Genomic DNA, 15,659 nt, shown 5'->3' with positions numbered 1-15,659 from the left:
GAGGAGTGAGCAGCCTGACCGTCACAGACTAAGCTCTTCCCTCTGCCTGGGCAACCTCCAGCAGGTCCCTTCACATCTCTGAGCCACAGTATCCTGGTTCATAAACACTCAGCTCATAGAGCGATTAGAAGGGGCTCTAGCCGGTAATGCCGGAGAAGCATTTTGCACAGTTCCTGGCCCATGATAAGTGGGTAATTATTATTTTGGTTCCTAATAAGGTGAGACTTGAGGGACAAGTTGTGGTTTAGCTAGGTGGGAGGGGGTGGGGGACTGAGCCAGAACATTCCAGGCAGAGGAAACTGTCCAGGCCATGGCTGGGAGGGAAGAGATGGGCTGAAGAATGGCGGAGTGTTCAAAGAGTAAGTGCTGGAGGGGAAAAGGAGTGGGTGGCTCTACGTGATGCAGGCCCTGGATGTTTGGATGAGGAGCTTGGTTGTCTTCCCAGGGCAGGTGCTGGGGAGCTGTAGGAGGGCTGTGAGGGTTGGCCGAGGGGCGGGAGGAGCAGCTCTGGGGTTAGAAAGACTCCACCATCTGGGGATCCATGGGCTGGAGGGAGGAGGCTAGGCAAGGGGATAGAGAGAGGAGTCAGGGCCTGTGCTGGGGTCATGCCAGTAGAAAGAGAGGAAGGGATGGAGCAGAGAGATTCAGGGGGCCAAGGGGGTGGTATGGAATCTGGAGATTGACAGCAGTGAGGGGAAGAGAGGCAGGAGGAAGGCTTCCAGCATCCCTCTAGAAGGTGGAGCTGAATGGAGACGGAGAACGCCTGAGGGTGGGGTTAGAGGAAAGATCCTAAGTTTAGTGGGACAGAGTGTGACTAGGGGTCTAGGGGTCAAGGAGACACAGCTCTGGGTGGGTCTCCGGAGATTTGATTGGGTGGAAAACAGCCACTCAAAACAGCCCTGAGGGCAAAAAGGGACCATGGAGAGCAGAGGAGGAGCAGGATCAGACCAGGGGTATTTGAGGCCTGGCAGGACAGAGTGGACTGGAGGCCAGGAGGCTGCGGGGGAAGAAGACCACAGCCATTAAGAGGGGGGCTCTCTGAAAGCACACCTCACCCTCCTCCAGGCAGTCTTCCTGGCTTCACCTCCCCTACTCCTCTCCACAAACTTGCTGCTAAGTTACCAGCTGGGATTCCACTCTCACCATCTACCCTGCCCCAACCCCCAAGCCCCCGCAAGTGGGGAGTGCAGGGGTCAGGTTAGGCACCCCGCCCCAAGCTGGGACTAGTTGATGAGGACAAATTGGGTGGGGTCGGTGGCTCAGCCACCAGATCTGGGTGGGGGATCCTGGCACCTCCCACTACATCTGTCTTTCTTCCCCGCCCAGGAAGCTACCAGTCCTGTCAGACTTGTCCAGCCCCAGAGGGATCAGTGCAGGCCCTGGGTCTTGCTCCAGTATCCTCGCGGGTGCGGCCAGCACCATGGACACCTCACGGGCTCTGCAGCTCCTCCTGCTCCTGGGTAAGCCCCCAGCTCAGCCGGTTCCCCACCAGCCCCCTTTTCTGCAGCCCAGCAACACCCTCCCCTTCTCTCCTCTGCAGCCTCCGGAGCAGAGATCCTTGCCTTCCAAGCCTCTTCTGAAATTCAGAGAACCAGTCTCTCCTCAGACCCAGAAAGCTCTTCCCAGGGCCCGGGTGCGAAAGTTCCTTCCATCAATCTCCCCAGCTGGAAATTCCCAGATCAGACGACAGGCTCAAAAGTCTCCACAGATACCTCACTTTCCGAATGGTCTCCCAAGGGGCTGAATTTGAACGATTCCTTTGAGTCCAATATTTCTGCTCAGAGCGAAAATCTGAATCTGGAACCCTTCTCTGGAATCCCTAGTTCCAATGTATCTCCTGACACTTCGGATTTGCAGGTTGCTGCCCCAAGCCGGGAGCCTTCCTTGTCTGTTAAAACCCCAGCTTCGGGCATTTTTGCTCACTTCCCTGATACTAAAGTCTCTGTGGAGGCCCCAGCTTCAAAATACTCCCCTAAGGATGGGGATCTTGAGTTCTCTGCCCAGAGCCTGGGTTCTAAAGTGTCCTCAGAGGCCCATGTGGGGACAAGCTTCCCCCCTCAGGCGGGGGAGCCTCTTGCAGTCCTGGTGGGGACCACCATCCAGCTCCGGCTGGTTCCAGTCCCCAGCCCTGGCCCCTCACCCCCTCTGGTGGTTTGGCGCCGAGGTTCCAAGGTGTTAGCAGCGGGGGGCCTGGGGGCAGGGGCCCCTCTGACTAGCCTGGACCCCACTTACCGAGACCGCCTACGATTTGACCAGGCCCAAGGGGGCCTGGAGCTCACCTCTGCTCAGCTGAAGGATGCTGGGGTCTACACAGCGGAGGTCATCCGGGCTGGGGTCTCCCGGCAGATCCGGGAGTTCACGGTGGGCGTATATGGTAAGTGGCTCTGAACTCCAGATTGCTGACTGCAGGGGCCTGCTGGTGGGCAGGTTACCACTGTTCTGTAGCTGTGTCCTCCGTAGAGCAGGGGTTCCTAGACAAGGGAGAGGACTCCTGGGCTAGGAAGAGACAGAAGAGGAGCTGGGGGTCAAGGCCGATGCTTGAGGGAAGCTGGACCTGGGGACCAAAACTCCTGGGGACACTGACTCCTGAGTCCCGGAGAGGAGAGAGTTGGGCACTTAGTCTGTGAGAAGAGGATTCCTGGGGCTAAGAGGAGGGCTTAGATGGGGACTCAGCTGGGCCAGGTCCTGGGTGTAAGAGGTGGCAGGGACCGGGTCTTGGACCTAAGGGCCCCAGGGGCTGAGAGCCTAGTCCTGAGCCCGTGCCCCCTCCCCAGAGCCCCTGCCCAAGCTGTCCATGCAGCCCGAGGCTCCGGAGACCCAGGAAGGAGCAGCGGAGCTCCGGCTGCGCTGCATGGGGTGGGGACCAGGTCGCGGGGAGCTGAGCTGGACACGAGACGGACGCGCCCTGGATACAGTGGAGTCTGCGGGAGCAGAGCCACTGCGGATCCGCGCAGAGGGTGACCAGCTTCTCATCGCGCGTCCGGTGCGCAGCGACCACGCCCGGTACACCTGCCGCGTGCACAGCCCCTTCGGCCACACAGAGGCCACGGCCGACGTCAGTGTTTTCTGTGAGTAGGGGGACGCCTCCAGTCGGGGACACGGATCTGAGGGCTTAGGCTCCTGGAGTCCCTAGGGAGGATGTCCCATCTTCGGAAATCCTGGAGCGGCCCCAGATGACCCTGACCTTCTCGGTTTCAACCCCCTTCCTCTGCCTAGATGGCCCGGATCTGCCGGTCATCACTGTGTCCTCGAACCGAGATGCCAACCCCGCCCAGTATGTCACCGCGGGCAGCAACGTGACCCTGAGCTGCACCGCCGCCTCGCGGCCACCGGCCGACATCACCTGGAGTCTGGCCGACCCCACCGAAGCCGCTGTGCCCGCCGGCCCGCGCCTCCTGCTGCCCGCGGTCCAGCCCGGCCACGCCGGCGCCTACGCCTGTATCGCCAGGAACCCGCGCACCAGCAGCCGCCGCCGCTCGCTGCTGAACCTCACAGTGGCGGGTGAGCAAGGCTGGGCAGGATGCGGGGGCGGGGATGCCCGGGAGAAGGGGCGGTACCAACGAGCGGCTGGGACTCGTGAAGGGGCGGGGCCGGCAGGGAGGAGCGGAGATCTCTGTAGAGGAACAGGGGTGCCCAGGAGAAGGAGAGGAGAAAGGATGGCGAGGAGAAGGGCCTGGGTCATTACCGAGAGGGCGGAGACTTCTGGGCAAGGGGCAATCTCTACAAATCAAGCAGCGGATGTAAATCGCAAAAGACCCTGATGCTGGGAAAGGTTGAAGGTAGGAGGAGAAGGGAGCAACAGAGGATGAGATGGTTGGATGGCATCACCGACTCAATGGACATGAGTCCATTTGAACAAACTCCGGGAGACAGTGAAGGACAGGAAAGCCTGGTGAGCCGCGGTCCATGGGCCCGCAAAGAGTCGGACACGACTGAGCGACTGAACAACAAAGTAAATGACAAAAAGTAGTACTCTTGCCTGGAAAATCCCATGGACGGAGGAGCCTGGTAGGCTGCAGTCCATGGGGTCGCTAAGAGTCTGACACGACTGAGTGACTTCACTTTCACTTTTCACTTTAGTGCATTGGAGAAGGAAATGGCAACCCACTCCAGTGTTCTTGCCTGGAGAATCCCAGGGACAGGCAAGCCTGGTGGGCTGCCGTCTATGGGGTCGCACAGTCAGACACAACTGAAGCAACTTAGTAGCAGCACCAGCAGGAGATAGGAAAGGGCCTAAGTTGCTTGGGCCAGTAACTGGGATCAGGAAAAGAAGTTACCTGGGAAAGGGGACGGAGTCACAAGAGGAAGGGGCGAATTCATTCTAGAAAGGGACAGGATCATTTTAGAAAAGGGGCAGGGCCCAGTAGGAAGGGCAGGGCCCAGTAGGAAGGGCAGGGGTGACAACAAAAGGGAAGGGTCAAAGAGGGGGCCGAGACCCTGGTGGAAGGGGTGGAGCTAGGAAAGGGGGCGGGGCTACGAGCGGAAGGAAAAGAATCAGAGTGGCAAGATGAAGCTTCCTTAGGAAATCCGGGACCGGTAGTGGGGCTAACCACTTAGCCCTGGAGTTGCCGGAAAGCGAGAGGGGTTTACAGGAGAATGGGCGGGGTCAGTGCCTACTGGGCGGGGTCAGGTGAAGAAGAGGAGTGAAGGGGCTGGGGGCAGAACGGACACAGAGCCGACTGACCCCTTGATCTCTCCCTTTCCTCCATAGATCTGCCCCCTGGGTCCCCTCAGTGCTCAGTCGAAGGGGGTCCTGGGGATCGCAGCCTCCGCTTCCGATGCTCGTGGCCCGGCGGGGCCCCTGCCGCCTCCCTGAAGTTCCAGGGTCTCCCGGAAGGCGTCCAGGAGGGACTGGCGTCCTCTGTGCTCCAGGCAGTGGTCCCCGCCCACCCCCGGCTCAGCGGCGTCTCCGTCACCTGCCTTGCTCGCCACCTGGTGACCACGCGCACGTGCACTGTCACCCCGGGTGAGAGCCTGTGGGATTGCCTTACTGTTTCCCCCGAGGAGGAGCGGGTACTGCTTTGGTCCTTCAGGACTCGAGGGAGGGGGATTTCCTCTGTTTTTAACCCTACAGATGTTCGGAGGTTTTCTCTATACCTCAAGCAGGGGCCAGTCCAAAATTTCTTTCCTGGACCCACCAAGAGAACTGACACTCTCCCACGTGTTCAGAGCAACAAATGGTTGAGAATAGTATGACCTGGTCTGTTGCACGTACTTCATAAGTCCTCGTTAAGAAAGACGAATGAATGAGGGAGAGAGTGAAAGGGCAGATCTTCCTCCTGTGGCTAAGGTACCCTATTAGATTCACCAAAAGGCACAGGACTCCTTTGACTTTCTTACTCGGGTTTCTTCCGCCTGCAGAGGCCCCCCGAAAGGTCCTGCTTCACCCGATCGTAGAGGAGACACGGTCCGGAGAGGCAGAGGTAGCCCTGCAGGCGTCTGGCTGTCCCCCACCTTCCCGAGCATCCTGGGCCCGGGAAGGGCGGCCCCTGGCCCCAGGAGGCGGGGGACGCCTGCGGCTCACCGAGGATGGGCGGAGACTTCTCATTGGCAACTTCAGCCTGGATCGGGACCTGGGAAATTACTCCGTGTTGTGCAGTGGGGCGCTGGGTGCTGGGGCTGACAAGATCACCCTCATTGGTGAGTCCCACCTTTTCCCAGAACCTCTCTTCTCCCAAACCCAGGAGACTGGGATTCCAGCCAGTTCCTCCCTCAGACCTAGGGCTCCAGACCCCCAGTCCCTCCTCCCTCAGACACACAAATCTTGGTCCTGGGCCTCCTCCAACCCCAGACCCTAGGATTCCCACCCCCATTTCCCTGATCCCTCAGGGAATCATGGACCCCAGTCACTTCTTCCAGGGAACCCTCAGACCCTTGCTTCTTCAGACCCAAGAGTCCAGGCCCCCAGTCTCTTCCTTTCTCAGATCCAGGAGTTGGGGTCTCCAGACCCTCTGCTTCTAGGACTTAGGAGTCCAGGTCTGTGACCCCTGTTCCTCTCCCTCTTGGACCGGTGGATCCAGCTTCCACCTTGACCCCCCTCACCCCCCCAGGACCATCCATCTCCTCATGGAGGCTGCAGAGAACCCGGGACGCAGCAGTGCTGACTTGGGATGTGGAGCGCGGGGCCCTGATCAGCCGTTTCCAGATCCAGGCACAGGTGGAGGGCCCTGACCCGGGCAGAGCCATTGCCTCGGACTGGGTCTCCCTGCTCATCCTGGGGCCTCGGGAGCGTTCAGCTGTGGTACCCCTCCCTCTTCAGAATCCCAGGACCTGGGTCTTTCGTATCCTGCCCACCCTGGGGGGCCAGCCAGGGATGCCCTCCCAAAGCCAGATCTACCAGGCCGGTGAGTTGGAGCCTTTCTCCTGGACTTCCCCATCTCAAGTCTCTTTAAGTTGGATCTTTCTTCTTTCTTTGCGTTAGTTTCCTGGGGTTGCCGTAATTAGGTACCTTGAATTGTGTGGCTGGAAACAACAGAAATGTATTCTCTGCCAACTCTGGAAGCCAGGAGTCTGTGCAGGGTCAGGCTGCCTCTGAGATTGTTGAGTTGTTTTTTGGTTTTGTTTTTCCTGTACTGTGTTCTTTGCGGTGCACAGGCTTCTCTTGTGGAACCTGGGCTCTAGAGCGTGTGCGCTTTTCTTTAGTTGTGACCCACAGAGCTTAGCTGCCTGTGGCCTGTAGAATCTTATCTCCTCTGACCAGGGATCGAACCGCACATCCGATCTGAATAAGGCAGATTCTTTTTTTTAAATTAATTTTAAAATTTTGACTGCACTAGGGCTTCATTGAAGCCCACAGGCTTAGTTGCCCCAAAGCACGTTGTATCTTAGTTCCCCAGTGAGGGAGCAAACCCACATTCCATGCATTGGAAGGCAGATTCTTAACCGCAGGACCCCAGGGAAGTCCCTGCCTCTGAGATTCTACGAAGAATCCTCACTTGCCTCCTTCTAGCTTCTGATATGGAGAAGGCAATGGCACCCCACTCCAGTACTCTTGCCTGGAAAATCCCATGGACGGAGGAGGCTGGTGGGCTGCAACCCATGGTGTCACTAAGAGTTGGACACCACTGAGCGACTTCACTTTCACTTTTCACTTTCATGCATTGGAGAAGGAAATGGCAACCCACTCCAGTATTCTTGCCTGGAGAATCCCAGGGATGGGGGAGCCTGGTGGGCTGCTGTCTCTGTGGTCACACAGAGTTGGACACGACTGAAGCGACTTAGCAGCAGCAGCAGCAGCAGCTTCTGATAAAGCGAAAGTGAAAGTCCCTCAGTCATGTCCGACCCTTTGCGACCCCATGGACTATATACTTCATGGAATTTTCCAGGCCAGAATACTGGAGTGGGTACCGTTCCCTTCGCCAGGGGATCTTCCCAACCCAGAGATCAGACCCAGGTCTCCCATACTGCAGGCAGATTCTTTACCAGCTGAGCCACCAGGGACCCTCTATCTTCTGATAGTGACTGTTAATCCTTGACATTACTCCAGCCTCTGCTTCTAGCCTCTCACAGTCTCTTCCTCCTCCCTGTATGTGTCTCTGTCTTCCTGTAAGGACACAAGTCATATCCGATGAGGACCCACCCTCATGATCTCATCTTGACTTGATTGGTTGAATTGTGCTCCCCCCTGCAAAAGATACAGTAGCCCCTTTATCCTCAGTTTTTATTTCCAAAGTTTCAGTTACCAGGGGTCAGCTGTGGTCTTAAATTATTCAATGGAAAATCTCAGAAATAAACGATTCATACTAGGTTTCTCAAGAGGCAGGTCAGGTAGTCTGGTATTCCCATCTATTTCAGAATTTTCCACAGTTTATTGTGATCCACACAGTCAAAGGCTTTGGCATAGTCAGTAAAGCAGAAATAGATGTTTTTCTGGAACTCTCTTGCTTTTCCATGATCCAGCGGGTGTTGGCAATTTGATCTCTGGTTCCTCTGCCTTTTCTAAAACCAGCTTGAGCATCTTGAAGTTCATGGTTCACATATTGCTGAAGCCTGGCTTGGAGAATTTTGAGCGTTACTTTACTATTGTATGAGATGAGTGCAATTGTGCGGTAGTTTGAGCATTCTTTGGCATTGCCTTTCTTTGGGATTGGAATGAAAACGGGCCTTTTCCAGTCCTGTGGCCACTGCTGAGTTTTCCAAATTTGCTGGCATATTGAGTGCAGCACTTTCACAGAATCATCTTTCAGGATTTGAAATAGCTCTACTGGAATTCCATCACCTCCACTAGCTTTGTTCGTAGTGATGCTTTCTAAGGCCCACTAGACTTCACATTCCAGGATGTCTGGCTCTAGGTGAGTGATCACACCTTTGTGATTATCTTGGTCGTGAAGATCTTTTTTGTACAGTTCTTCTGTTTATTCTTGCCACCTCTTCTTAATATTTTCTGCTTCTATTAGGTCCATACCATTTCTGTCCTTTATCGAGCCCATCTTTGCATGAAATGTTCCCTTGGTATCTCTAATTTTCTTAAAGAGATATCTAGTCTTTCCCATTCTGTTGTTTTCCTTTATTTCTTTGCCTTGATCACTGAGGAAGGCTTTCTTATCTCTCCTTGCTATTCTTTGGAACTCTGAATTCAGATGTTTATATCTTTCCTTTTCTCCTTTGCTTTTCTCTTCTCTTCTTTTCACAGCTATTTGTAAGGCCTCCCAGACAGCCATTTTGCTTTTTTGCATTTCTTTCCATGGGGATGGTCTTGATCCCTGTCTCCTGTACAGTGTCACGAACCTCAATCCATAGTTCATCAGGCACTCTGTCTGTCAGATCTAGTCCCTTAAATCTATTTCCCACTTCTACTGTATAATCATAAGGAATTTGATTTAGGTCATACCTGAATGGTCTAGTGGTTTTCCCTACTTTCTTCAATTTAAGTCTGAATTTGGCAATGAGGAGTTCATGATCTGAGCCACAGTCAGCTCCCAGTCTTGTTTTTGCTGACTGTATAGAGCTTCTTCATCTTTGGTTGCAAAGAATATAATCAGTCTGATTTCAGTGTTGACCATCTGGTGATGTCCATGTGTAGAGTCTTCTCTTGTGTTGTTGGAAGAGGGTGTTTGCTATGACCAGTGCGTTCTCTTGGCAAAACTCTATTAGCCTTTGCCCTGCTTCATTCCGTATTCCAAGGCCAAATTTGCCTGTTACCCCAGGTGTTTCTTGGATTCTGAAAGAGATGGGAATACAGACCACCTGACCTGCCTCTTGAGAAACCTATATGCAGGTCAGGAAGCAACAGTTAGAACTGGACATGGAACAACAGACTGGTTCCAAATAAGAAAAGGAGTACGTCAAGGCTATATATTATCACCCTGCTTATTTAACTTATATGCAGAGTACATCATGAGAAACACCGAGCTGGATGAAGCACAAGTTGGAATCAAGATTGCCGGGAGAAATATCAATGACCTCAGATATGCAGATGATACCACCCTTATGGCAGAAAGTCAAGAGGAACTAAAAAACCTCTTGATGAAAGTGAAAGAAGAGAGTGAAAAAGTTGGCTTCAAGCTCAACATTCAGAAAATGAAGATCATGGCATCTGGTCCCATCACTTTATTGGAAATAGATGGGGAAATAGTGGAAACAGTGTCAGACTTTATCTTTTTGGGCTCCAAAATTACTGCAGATGGTGACTGCAGCCATGAAATTAAAAGACACTTACTCCTTGGAAGGAAAGTTATGACCAACCTAGATAGCATATTGAAAAGCAGAAACATTACTTTGCCAACAAAGGTCCGTCTAGTCAAGGCTATGGTTTTTCCAGTAGTCATGTATGGATGTGGGAGTTGGACTGTGAAGAAAGCTGAGCACCAAATTGATGCTTTTGAACTGTGGTGTTGGAGAAGACTCTTGAGAGTCCCTTGGACTGCAAGGAGATCCAACCAGTCCATTCTAAAGATCAGTCCTGGGTGTTCTTTGGGAGGACTGATGCTAAAGCTGAAGCTCCAATATTTTGGCCACTTCATGCTAAGAGTTGACTCACTGGAAAAGACTTTACTGGGAGGGATTGGGGGCAGGAGAAGAAGGGGACAACAGAGGATGAGATGGCTGGATGGCATCACCGACTCGATGGACATGAGTTTGAGTGAACTCCAGGAGGTGGTGATGGACAGGGAGGCCTGGCGTGCTGCAGCAATTCATGGGGTCGCAAAGAGTTGGACACAACTGAGTGACTGAACTGAACTGAACTGAACTGAAGTTTGAAATTGCATGCCTGAGTAGCACGATGAGATCTCACACCGTCCACTCCATCTCACCTGGGAAGTGAGTCGTCCCTTTGTCCAGCTTATCCTGCCTGTTAGTTACTTTGAAACTGTCTCAGTTGTCAGATCAGCTGTCAAGGTATGTCAGGGCTTGTGTTCAGGAAACCCTTATTTCACTTATTAATGACCCCAAAGGGCCAGAGTAGTGATGCTGGGAAAAATGTAGATACATAGCTGTGTGACCTTATTTGGAAATGAAGTCTTTGCATATTCAAGATGTTGACTTGATTACATCCGCAAAGACTGTATTTCCAAGTAAAGTCACGTTCACGGGGACTATTATCTTTTGGGGGAGGAGACAATTAGTAAGACTCTCCAACTTCCTTTTCAAAATTTTTATTGATTTAGTTAGCTGCATCAGTCTTAGTTGCAGCACACGGGACCTTCTTTGCATTGCGCAGGATCTTTCATGGCAGTGCGCAGACTCTAGCTGTGAAGCGTGGGGGTTTCAGTGGTTGCGAATACGCTGAGCTTCTAAGTACTGGATGCGTCCTTCCTTAGCTCTCTTCTCCACCTATATTTCTCCCCAGTGTGGCCTTTCCACTCTCACTGCCTTAAATATCATCAATACTCAGATGAGGCTCAAATATCTGATCTCCAGCCCAGACCTCTGAACTGCAGACTTGAAAAGCCACCTCCCTACTTGTCATCTTCACTTTGAATGTCCAACTGACATTTCAGACTTTACATGTCCAAAATAAACCTCTTGATGTTTCTCCAAACTATACCCTGCCCACCCAGCTCCTGTCAACTCTCCAGTCTTTCTGTCCTGGAAAATGGTACCACCCACATGCTGACATCACCTGTAATATCCCAAATATCTCCAGAGTCCCATCACTTCCTTCCAAAATGCTTTTTTTTTTTTTTTTTTGAGTTTTAAATTTTTTATTTTTTAAACCATGAAAGTATGATAATACCTTTACAGGAGACTTTGAAAATACAGAACAAAGTTACACGTAGTTCAACTGTATATTGCAATTATTTTCTAAGTAGATAAATTAAGATATTTAGCTGGACTTTCAATATCACACTCAAAAATTAATAGAATGTATAGACAGAAAAGTAGAAGGATATAGTAGATCTGAAAAGCACTATGAGCCAATCCAACATAATTAAAATTTATACAATTTTCACACAAGAGCAGGGTACAAATTCTATTCCAAAATGCTTTCTTAATCATCTACTTCTTTCCATCTTCACTTCTACACTCTGGTCAGGCACCACAGTCCTCTCTTTCCTGGACTGCAGTAGCCATTTTCTTGGTGTCTTTATGCCCCCTCTTGCCAGCCTACAGTCCATCCTCCAAGTAGATGCCAAAGTTATGCAAATCAAACCATGTTGCTGCTGCCTTGCTTAAAAGCCTTTCATGCCCAGGTTCTGGCCCCTCTTAATCCCTCTAACCTCAACCCTTACCTCTTCCACCTTCATTCCATATCCTCCACCCACACTGGCCTTCATTGAACACAGATAACTCTTTCCTGCTTCTGAGTCTGCATTTTCTGTTCCCTCTGCTTGGAACACCCTTGTCCCCCTGTTTAGCATGCCTGGCTCCCTATTCCCCAGGTCTTTGCTCAAATGTTACTTCCTCGAGGACCTTCCCTCACCAGCTTTTCTAAATGTCATCTCCTGTTCCATTAGTTCTATCTTTTGTTGTTGTTCAGTGGCTAAGTCGTGTCTGACGCAACAGCATGGACTACAGCATGCCAGATTCCCGTCCTTCACTATCCCCAGGAGTTTGCTCAAGTTCATGTCCATTGTATTGGTAGATGCCATCCATCCATCTCATCCTCTGCCACCCCCTTCTCCTTTTGCCTTCAATCTTTCCCAGTATCAGGGTCTTTCCCGATGAGTAGGCTCTTCGCATCAGGTGGCCAAAGGATTAGCACTTTAGTTTCAGCAGCAGTCCTTCCAATGCATATTCAGTGTTGATTTCCTTTAGAATTGACTGGTTTGATCTCCTTGAAGTGCAAGGGACTCTCAAGAGTCTTCTCTAGCACAATTTAGAAGCATCAATCCTTTGGCGCTGAGCCTTCTTTCTGGTCCAGTTCTCACATCTGTACATGACAACTAGAAAAACCAGAGCTTTGACTGTAGGGACCTTTGCCAGCAAAATGATGTGTCTGCTTTTGCTCCGGAAAGCAGAGACATCAAAAGCAAATTTCTCTCATAGCACATTTATTTTTTCTTCTGAAGACAGTCTGTAATTATGTTATCTATTTACACATTTGTTTCTGATTTCCCTCCTAATATTAACATCAACCCACAGGAAAGCGGGTTTCTTGGTTTGCTCACCAGTGGATCTTCACCACGTGACAGAATGCCAGACACACTACAGTCATTCAGGAAACGTTTAGTGAACTGAGGGTGTAAGGGGTCTTAGATTCCTGGGTTCTGACGAGCGGAGGGTTGAGGCAGAAGGCTCAGGAAACAGGTCCAGCTTTGGTTCCTTTCCCCTTACTCCCTTTCTCTTGGTTTCTTCCAGGTCCCACCCTGGGCCCCGGGGCCATCGCTGGCATCGTTCTGGGGTCCCTACTAGGCCTGGCGCTCCTGGCAGCTCTTCTCCTCCTGTGCATCTGCTGTCTGTGCCGCTTTCGAAGTAAGTGGGGAACCCACCCCTGAAAAGAGTCCCACTGGTTCAGCCTCTGAACCAATCAGCAGCAGTTACCTCCAGTCCATTCAGCCCAGCTTCCTTTGCCATTGACTGAATGGGCATGTGGGTACACCAATCAAGTGTTCATATTTCTCTTCCTCTTCCCTTGCCCAGGAGAGGTGCATAAGAAAAAGAAGGAACCCGGCACATGGACCCCTGTAGTCCCCCAACCGGAAAAGAAGGTGCAGGGCTTGACCCCAGTGCACACCCCACAGCCTCTGCCCCTCAAAGTACCACTGGAGAACCCTAGCCCAATCAGGGCCCACCCAGTGAGTATGGGTGCCCCAGGGTCCTAGAATGGGGGTGGAAATTTTTGTGTTTTAGTCAGGCAGAGGAGATGGTCAGAATTCTCTTCCTCCAGCTTTTTTTGTTGGTTCAGAAAGTTGATAGATTTTCCCTCTCTCTCTCTCTTTTTTTTTTTTTTTTTTGATACACAGAAGTTGGACAGGACTTTCCATTATATATATATATATATATGCATGAAATTCCAATTTTCCCAAAATGCCTTCATTCATTTCCATAAAAATTGGGAAACTTCCATTTTCTCTCTGAAGTGGGATAGAACATCTCTTCCCCATAAAATTTGAGTTGTTGCATGCCTTATTTCTCCCAAGGGTGACTAGACCTTTTTCCCCCCTTGCAAATGTTGGGAACTCAGCTAATTTTGGAATGGTGCGAGCTAGTGCTGGGAAAGGGTGAGTCATGTCACATCCAGGGTAACTTTTGTGGTTGTTCCCCGTCCCTCTTCTTTCTTCTAGGCCACCGGCATGCCTCCAGGTGGGGACCCCAAAACCGTTCGGACGGCTACACAGGTGTGAGCTGGCCGAGTGGCTCGCTCTGTGCAGGACTTTGGGGGCGGGACTTCCTGTTTCGCCTTCGTAGCAGTCAGGGACTTCCTGTCCCACTGTGATTGATGGTTTGACCTGGAAAGTGGGACTTCCCGTCTCCCTCTCTCGGCGCCCAGGAAGATTCTCCCTGTATTCATGCAACTAAGGAGATGGGACCCCACGGCTGGGAGGGACTCCTGCTAACCGAACAGTGTGGTTTGTACATCCTTCAAGCGGGCAAGGGTCTGTGGCGGCCGGGCAGGGCATGCTGTGCGGCTGGGAGCTGGAGAGGGTGCCCTGCCTCATTCTCTGGAAAGGTCTTCCTATATCGATGTTTGCCTCCTCCAGGCTACGCCCCATCCAGTTCCCAGAATCTTCATCTCAAATCAGATCACATACCTCTTCTCTTTAAGCCCTTCTAGGGCTGCCCATTGCCCTTCAGATATTGTCCAAGCTCCTCATTGGGACCTTTGAAGCCTAGCGGTTTGGCCTCTGTTGGCCCCTCTAACCTCCCCTTCCAGAAATTTCACCCCTGCTTCTCTTCTTCATACTTTAGTTTGCCTCCAGGCCTTTGTTCTAGAGTTTACTGCACCTGGAGCAGGATTCTTGCTCTGCATCATTAATATTTCAAGTATAAAGGGAAATGTTATCTTAGAGGACCCTTCTCTAACCCATGACCCAAACCTGTCTTGGCTATGAATTAGGTCCTAGAGGCTCAGAACTTCCTGCTTCTTGTATGTAAATATGTAATTACTTGTTTAACCTCTGACTTCCTCTCTGAACTGAGAGTTACACAAAGGTAGAGACCATGTCGTTATCACCAGCATTTAACACAGAGTTTGGCACAAAAACATCCATAAGTATTTGTCATCTGATCAACTGTCTGGGGCCAGTGAAATTCAGGGCTTGTTGCTGCTCTCCCCAGCAGGATGACTTCCTTTTCCAATTGAGTTTCTCACTGGAAATGGAAAGAGTGCATCAATGAAGATTATTTTGGCTATAAGTAATAAAGTAAATGAGGGAAAGAAATATGGAGGTAGGTAGTTTCAGTGTGGCTCAACAACTTAGTGACACCATCAAGTATTTGGTTTCTTTGTGTCCTTCTGCTTTGCCACCCTCAGTGTGTTAGCATATTGTCTCAAGTAACAAGATGGCTGCTGCAGCTCCAGGCATCACATCTTCACACAACTGTATCTAATGACAAAAGGAAGGGAGCAGGGTTCCTTTCCTCACATGAATGAGGCGAAAATTTCCAGGAAGCCTGATAGGAAACTTCGCTTAAGTCTCATTGACCAAGCCATATCACGGTGAGGGAGGCTGGGAAACCAAATGTCTCAGTCTGTGTCATGGAAGGTGGGCAAAGATGAAATTGTAAACAAATAAAGCATAGGCAACAATATCTGTCTCAGGGGAAGAAAGGATGTGAGCCATTCTGGCTAAAGTTTGGTGTGAAAGAGGCCTTTGGAAAATAGAGACCTTGGATCTTTTTAGAAAGGTGATGGCTGGAGTCCTGGAACCTCTACATCTCTTCTATGTCAGTGAGAATTTTCATTTCTTTTGTAATCACTAGAAATTGAAAACCTAACTTGAGTTGGTTTAAACATACATTGGACTTTATTGCTTATGTAAGTGAAGGTAGGCACCAGGTAAATTTTGATCCAGTTGTTCAAATGATGTCATCAAGGACTCAGTTTCTCTAGACTTTCCACTCTGCATTCCATGGTGTTTCTATCACTCGCAGGCTCCATGTATTGTCTTCCCCACCAGTGCTATCCCCATAGACCCAAGATCTCTCCATGTGATGGAGAATGGACATCTGCAGATCTTGACTTCATACCATTGAGCCACATTATCCCAACAGAAGAGCAGCTCTTCCTGGGAAATCCACACTGCTCTGGTGTTCCTTCTCTCATTAGCCTGGCT

The 15,659-nt window shown here is 51.0% G+C and overlaps 1 protein-coding gene across 2 annotated transcripts; it reads left to right on the top strand.

Annotated features, from left to right (window-relative positions):
- The first annotated feature begins 1,392 nt into the window (after positions 1-1,392).
- VSIG10L (V-set and immunoglobulin domain containing 10 like) lies at positions 1,393-15,133 on the top strand. Of its 2 annotated transcripts, XM_027977539.3 has the most exons (10): positions 1,393-1,460; positions 1,541-2,374; positions 2,775-3,068; positions 3,217-3,501; positions 4,712-4,966; positions 5,362-5,640; positions 6,051-6,344; positions 12,742-12,855; positions 13,024-13,178; positions 13,668-15,133. In XM_027977539.3, the coding sequence occupies exons 1-10, from the start codon at positions 1,421-1,423 to the stop codon at positions 13,725-13,727; spliced, it is 2,610 nt and encodes an 869-aa protein (XP_027833340.2). In that variant the 5' UTR covers positions 1,393-1,420; the 3' UTR covers positions 13,728-15,133. The 2 variants fall into 2 exon arrangements, with proteins under 2 accessions (XP_027833340.2, XP_060254772.1); XM_060398789.1 differs by lacking the exon at positions 6,051-6,344.
- The last annotated feature ends 526 nt before the right edge of the window (positions 15,134-15,659 follow it).

The sequence above is a fragment of the Ovis aries genome, chromosome 14 (assembly GCF_016772045.2).
Source record: "Ovis aries strain OAR_USU_Benz2616 breed Rambouillet chromosome 14, ARS-UI_Ramb_v3.0, whole genome shotgun sequence".
NCBI classification, from domain to species: Eukaryota; Metazoa; Chordata; class Mammalia; order Artiodactyla; family Bovidae; genus Ovis; species Ovis aries.
The sequence above is the reverse complement of the archived record's forward strand: the minus strand, read 5'-3'. Positions and strand labels throughout refer to the sequence as shown.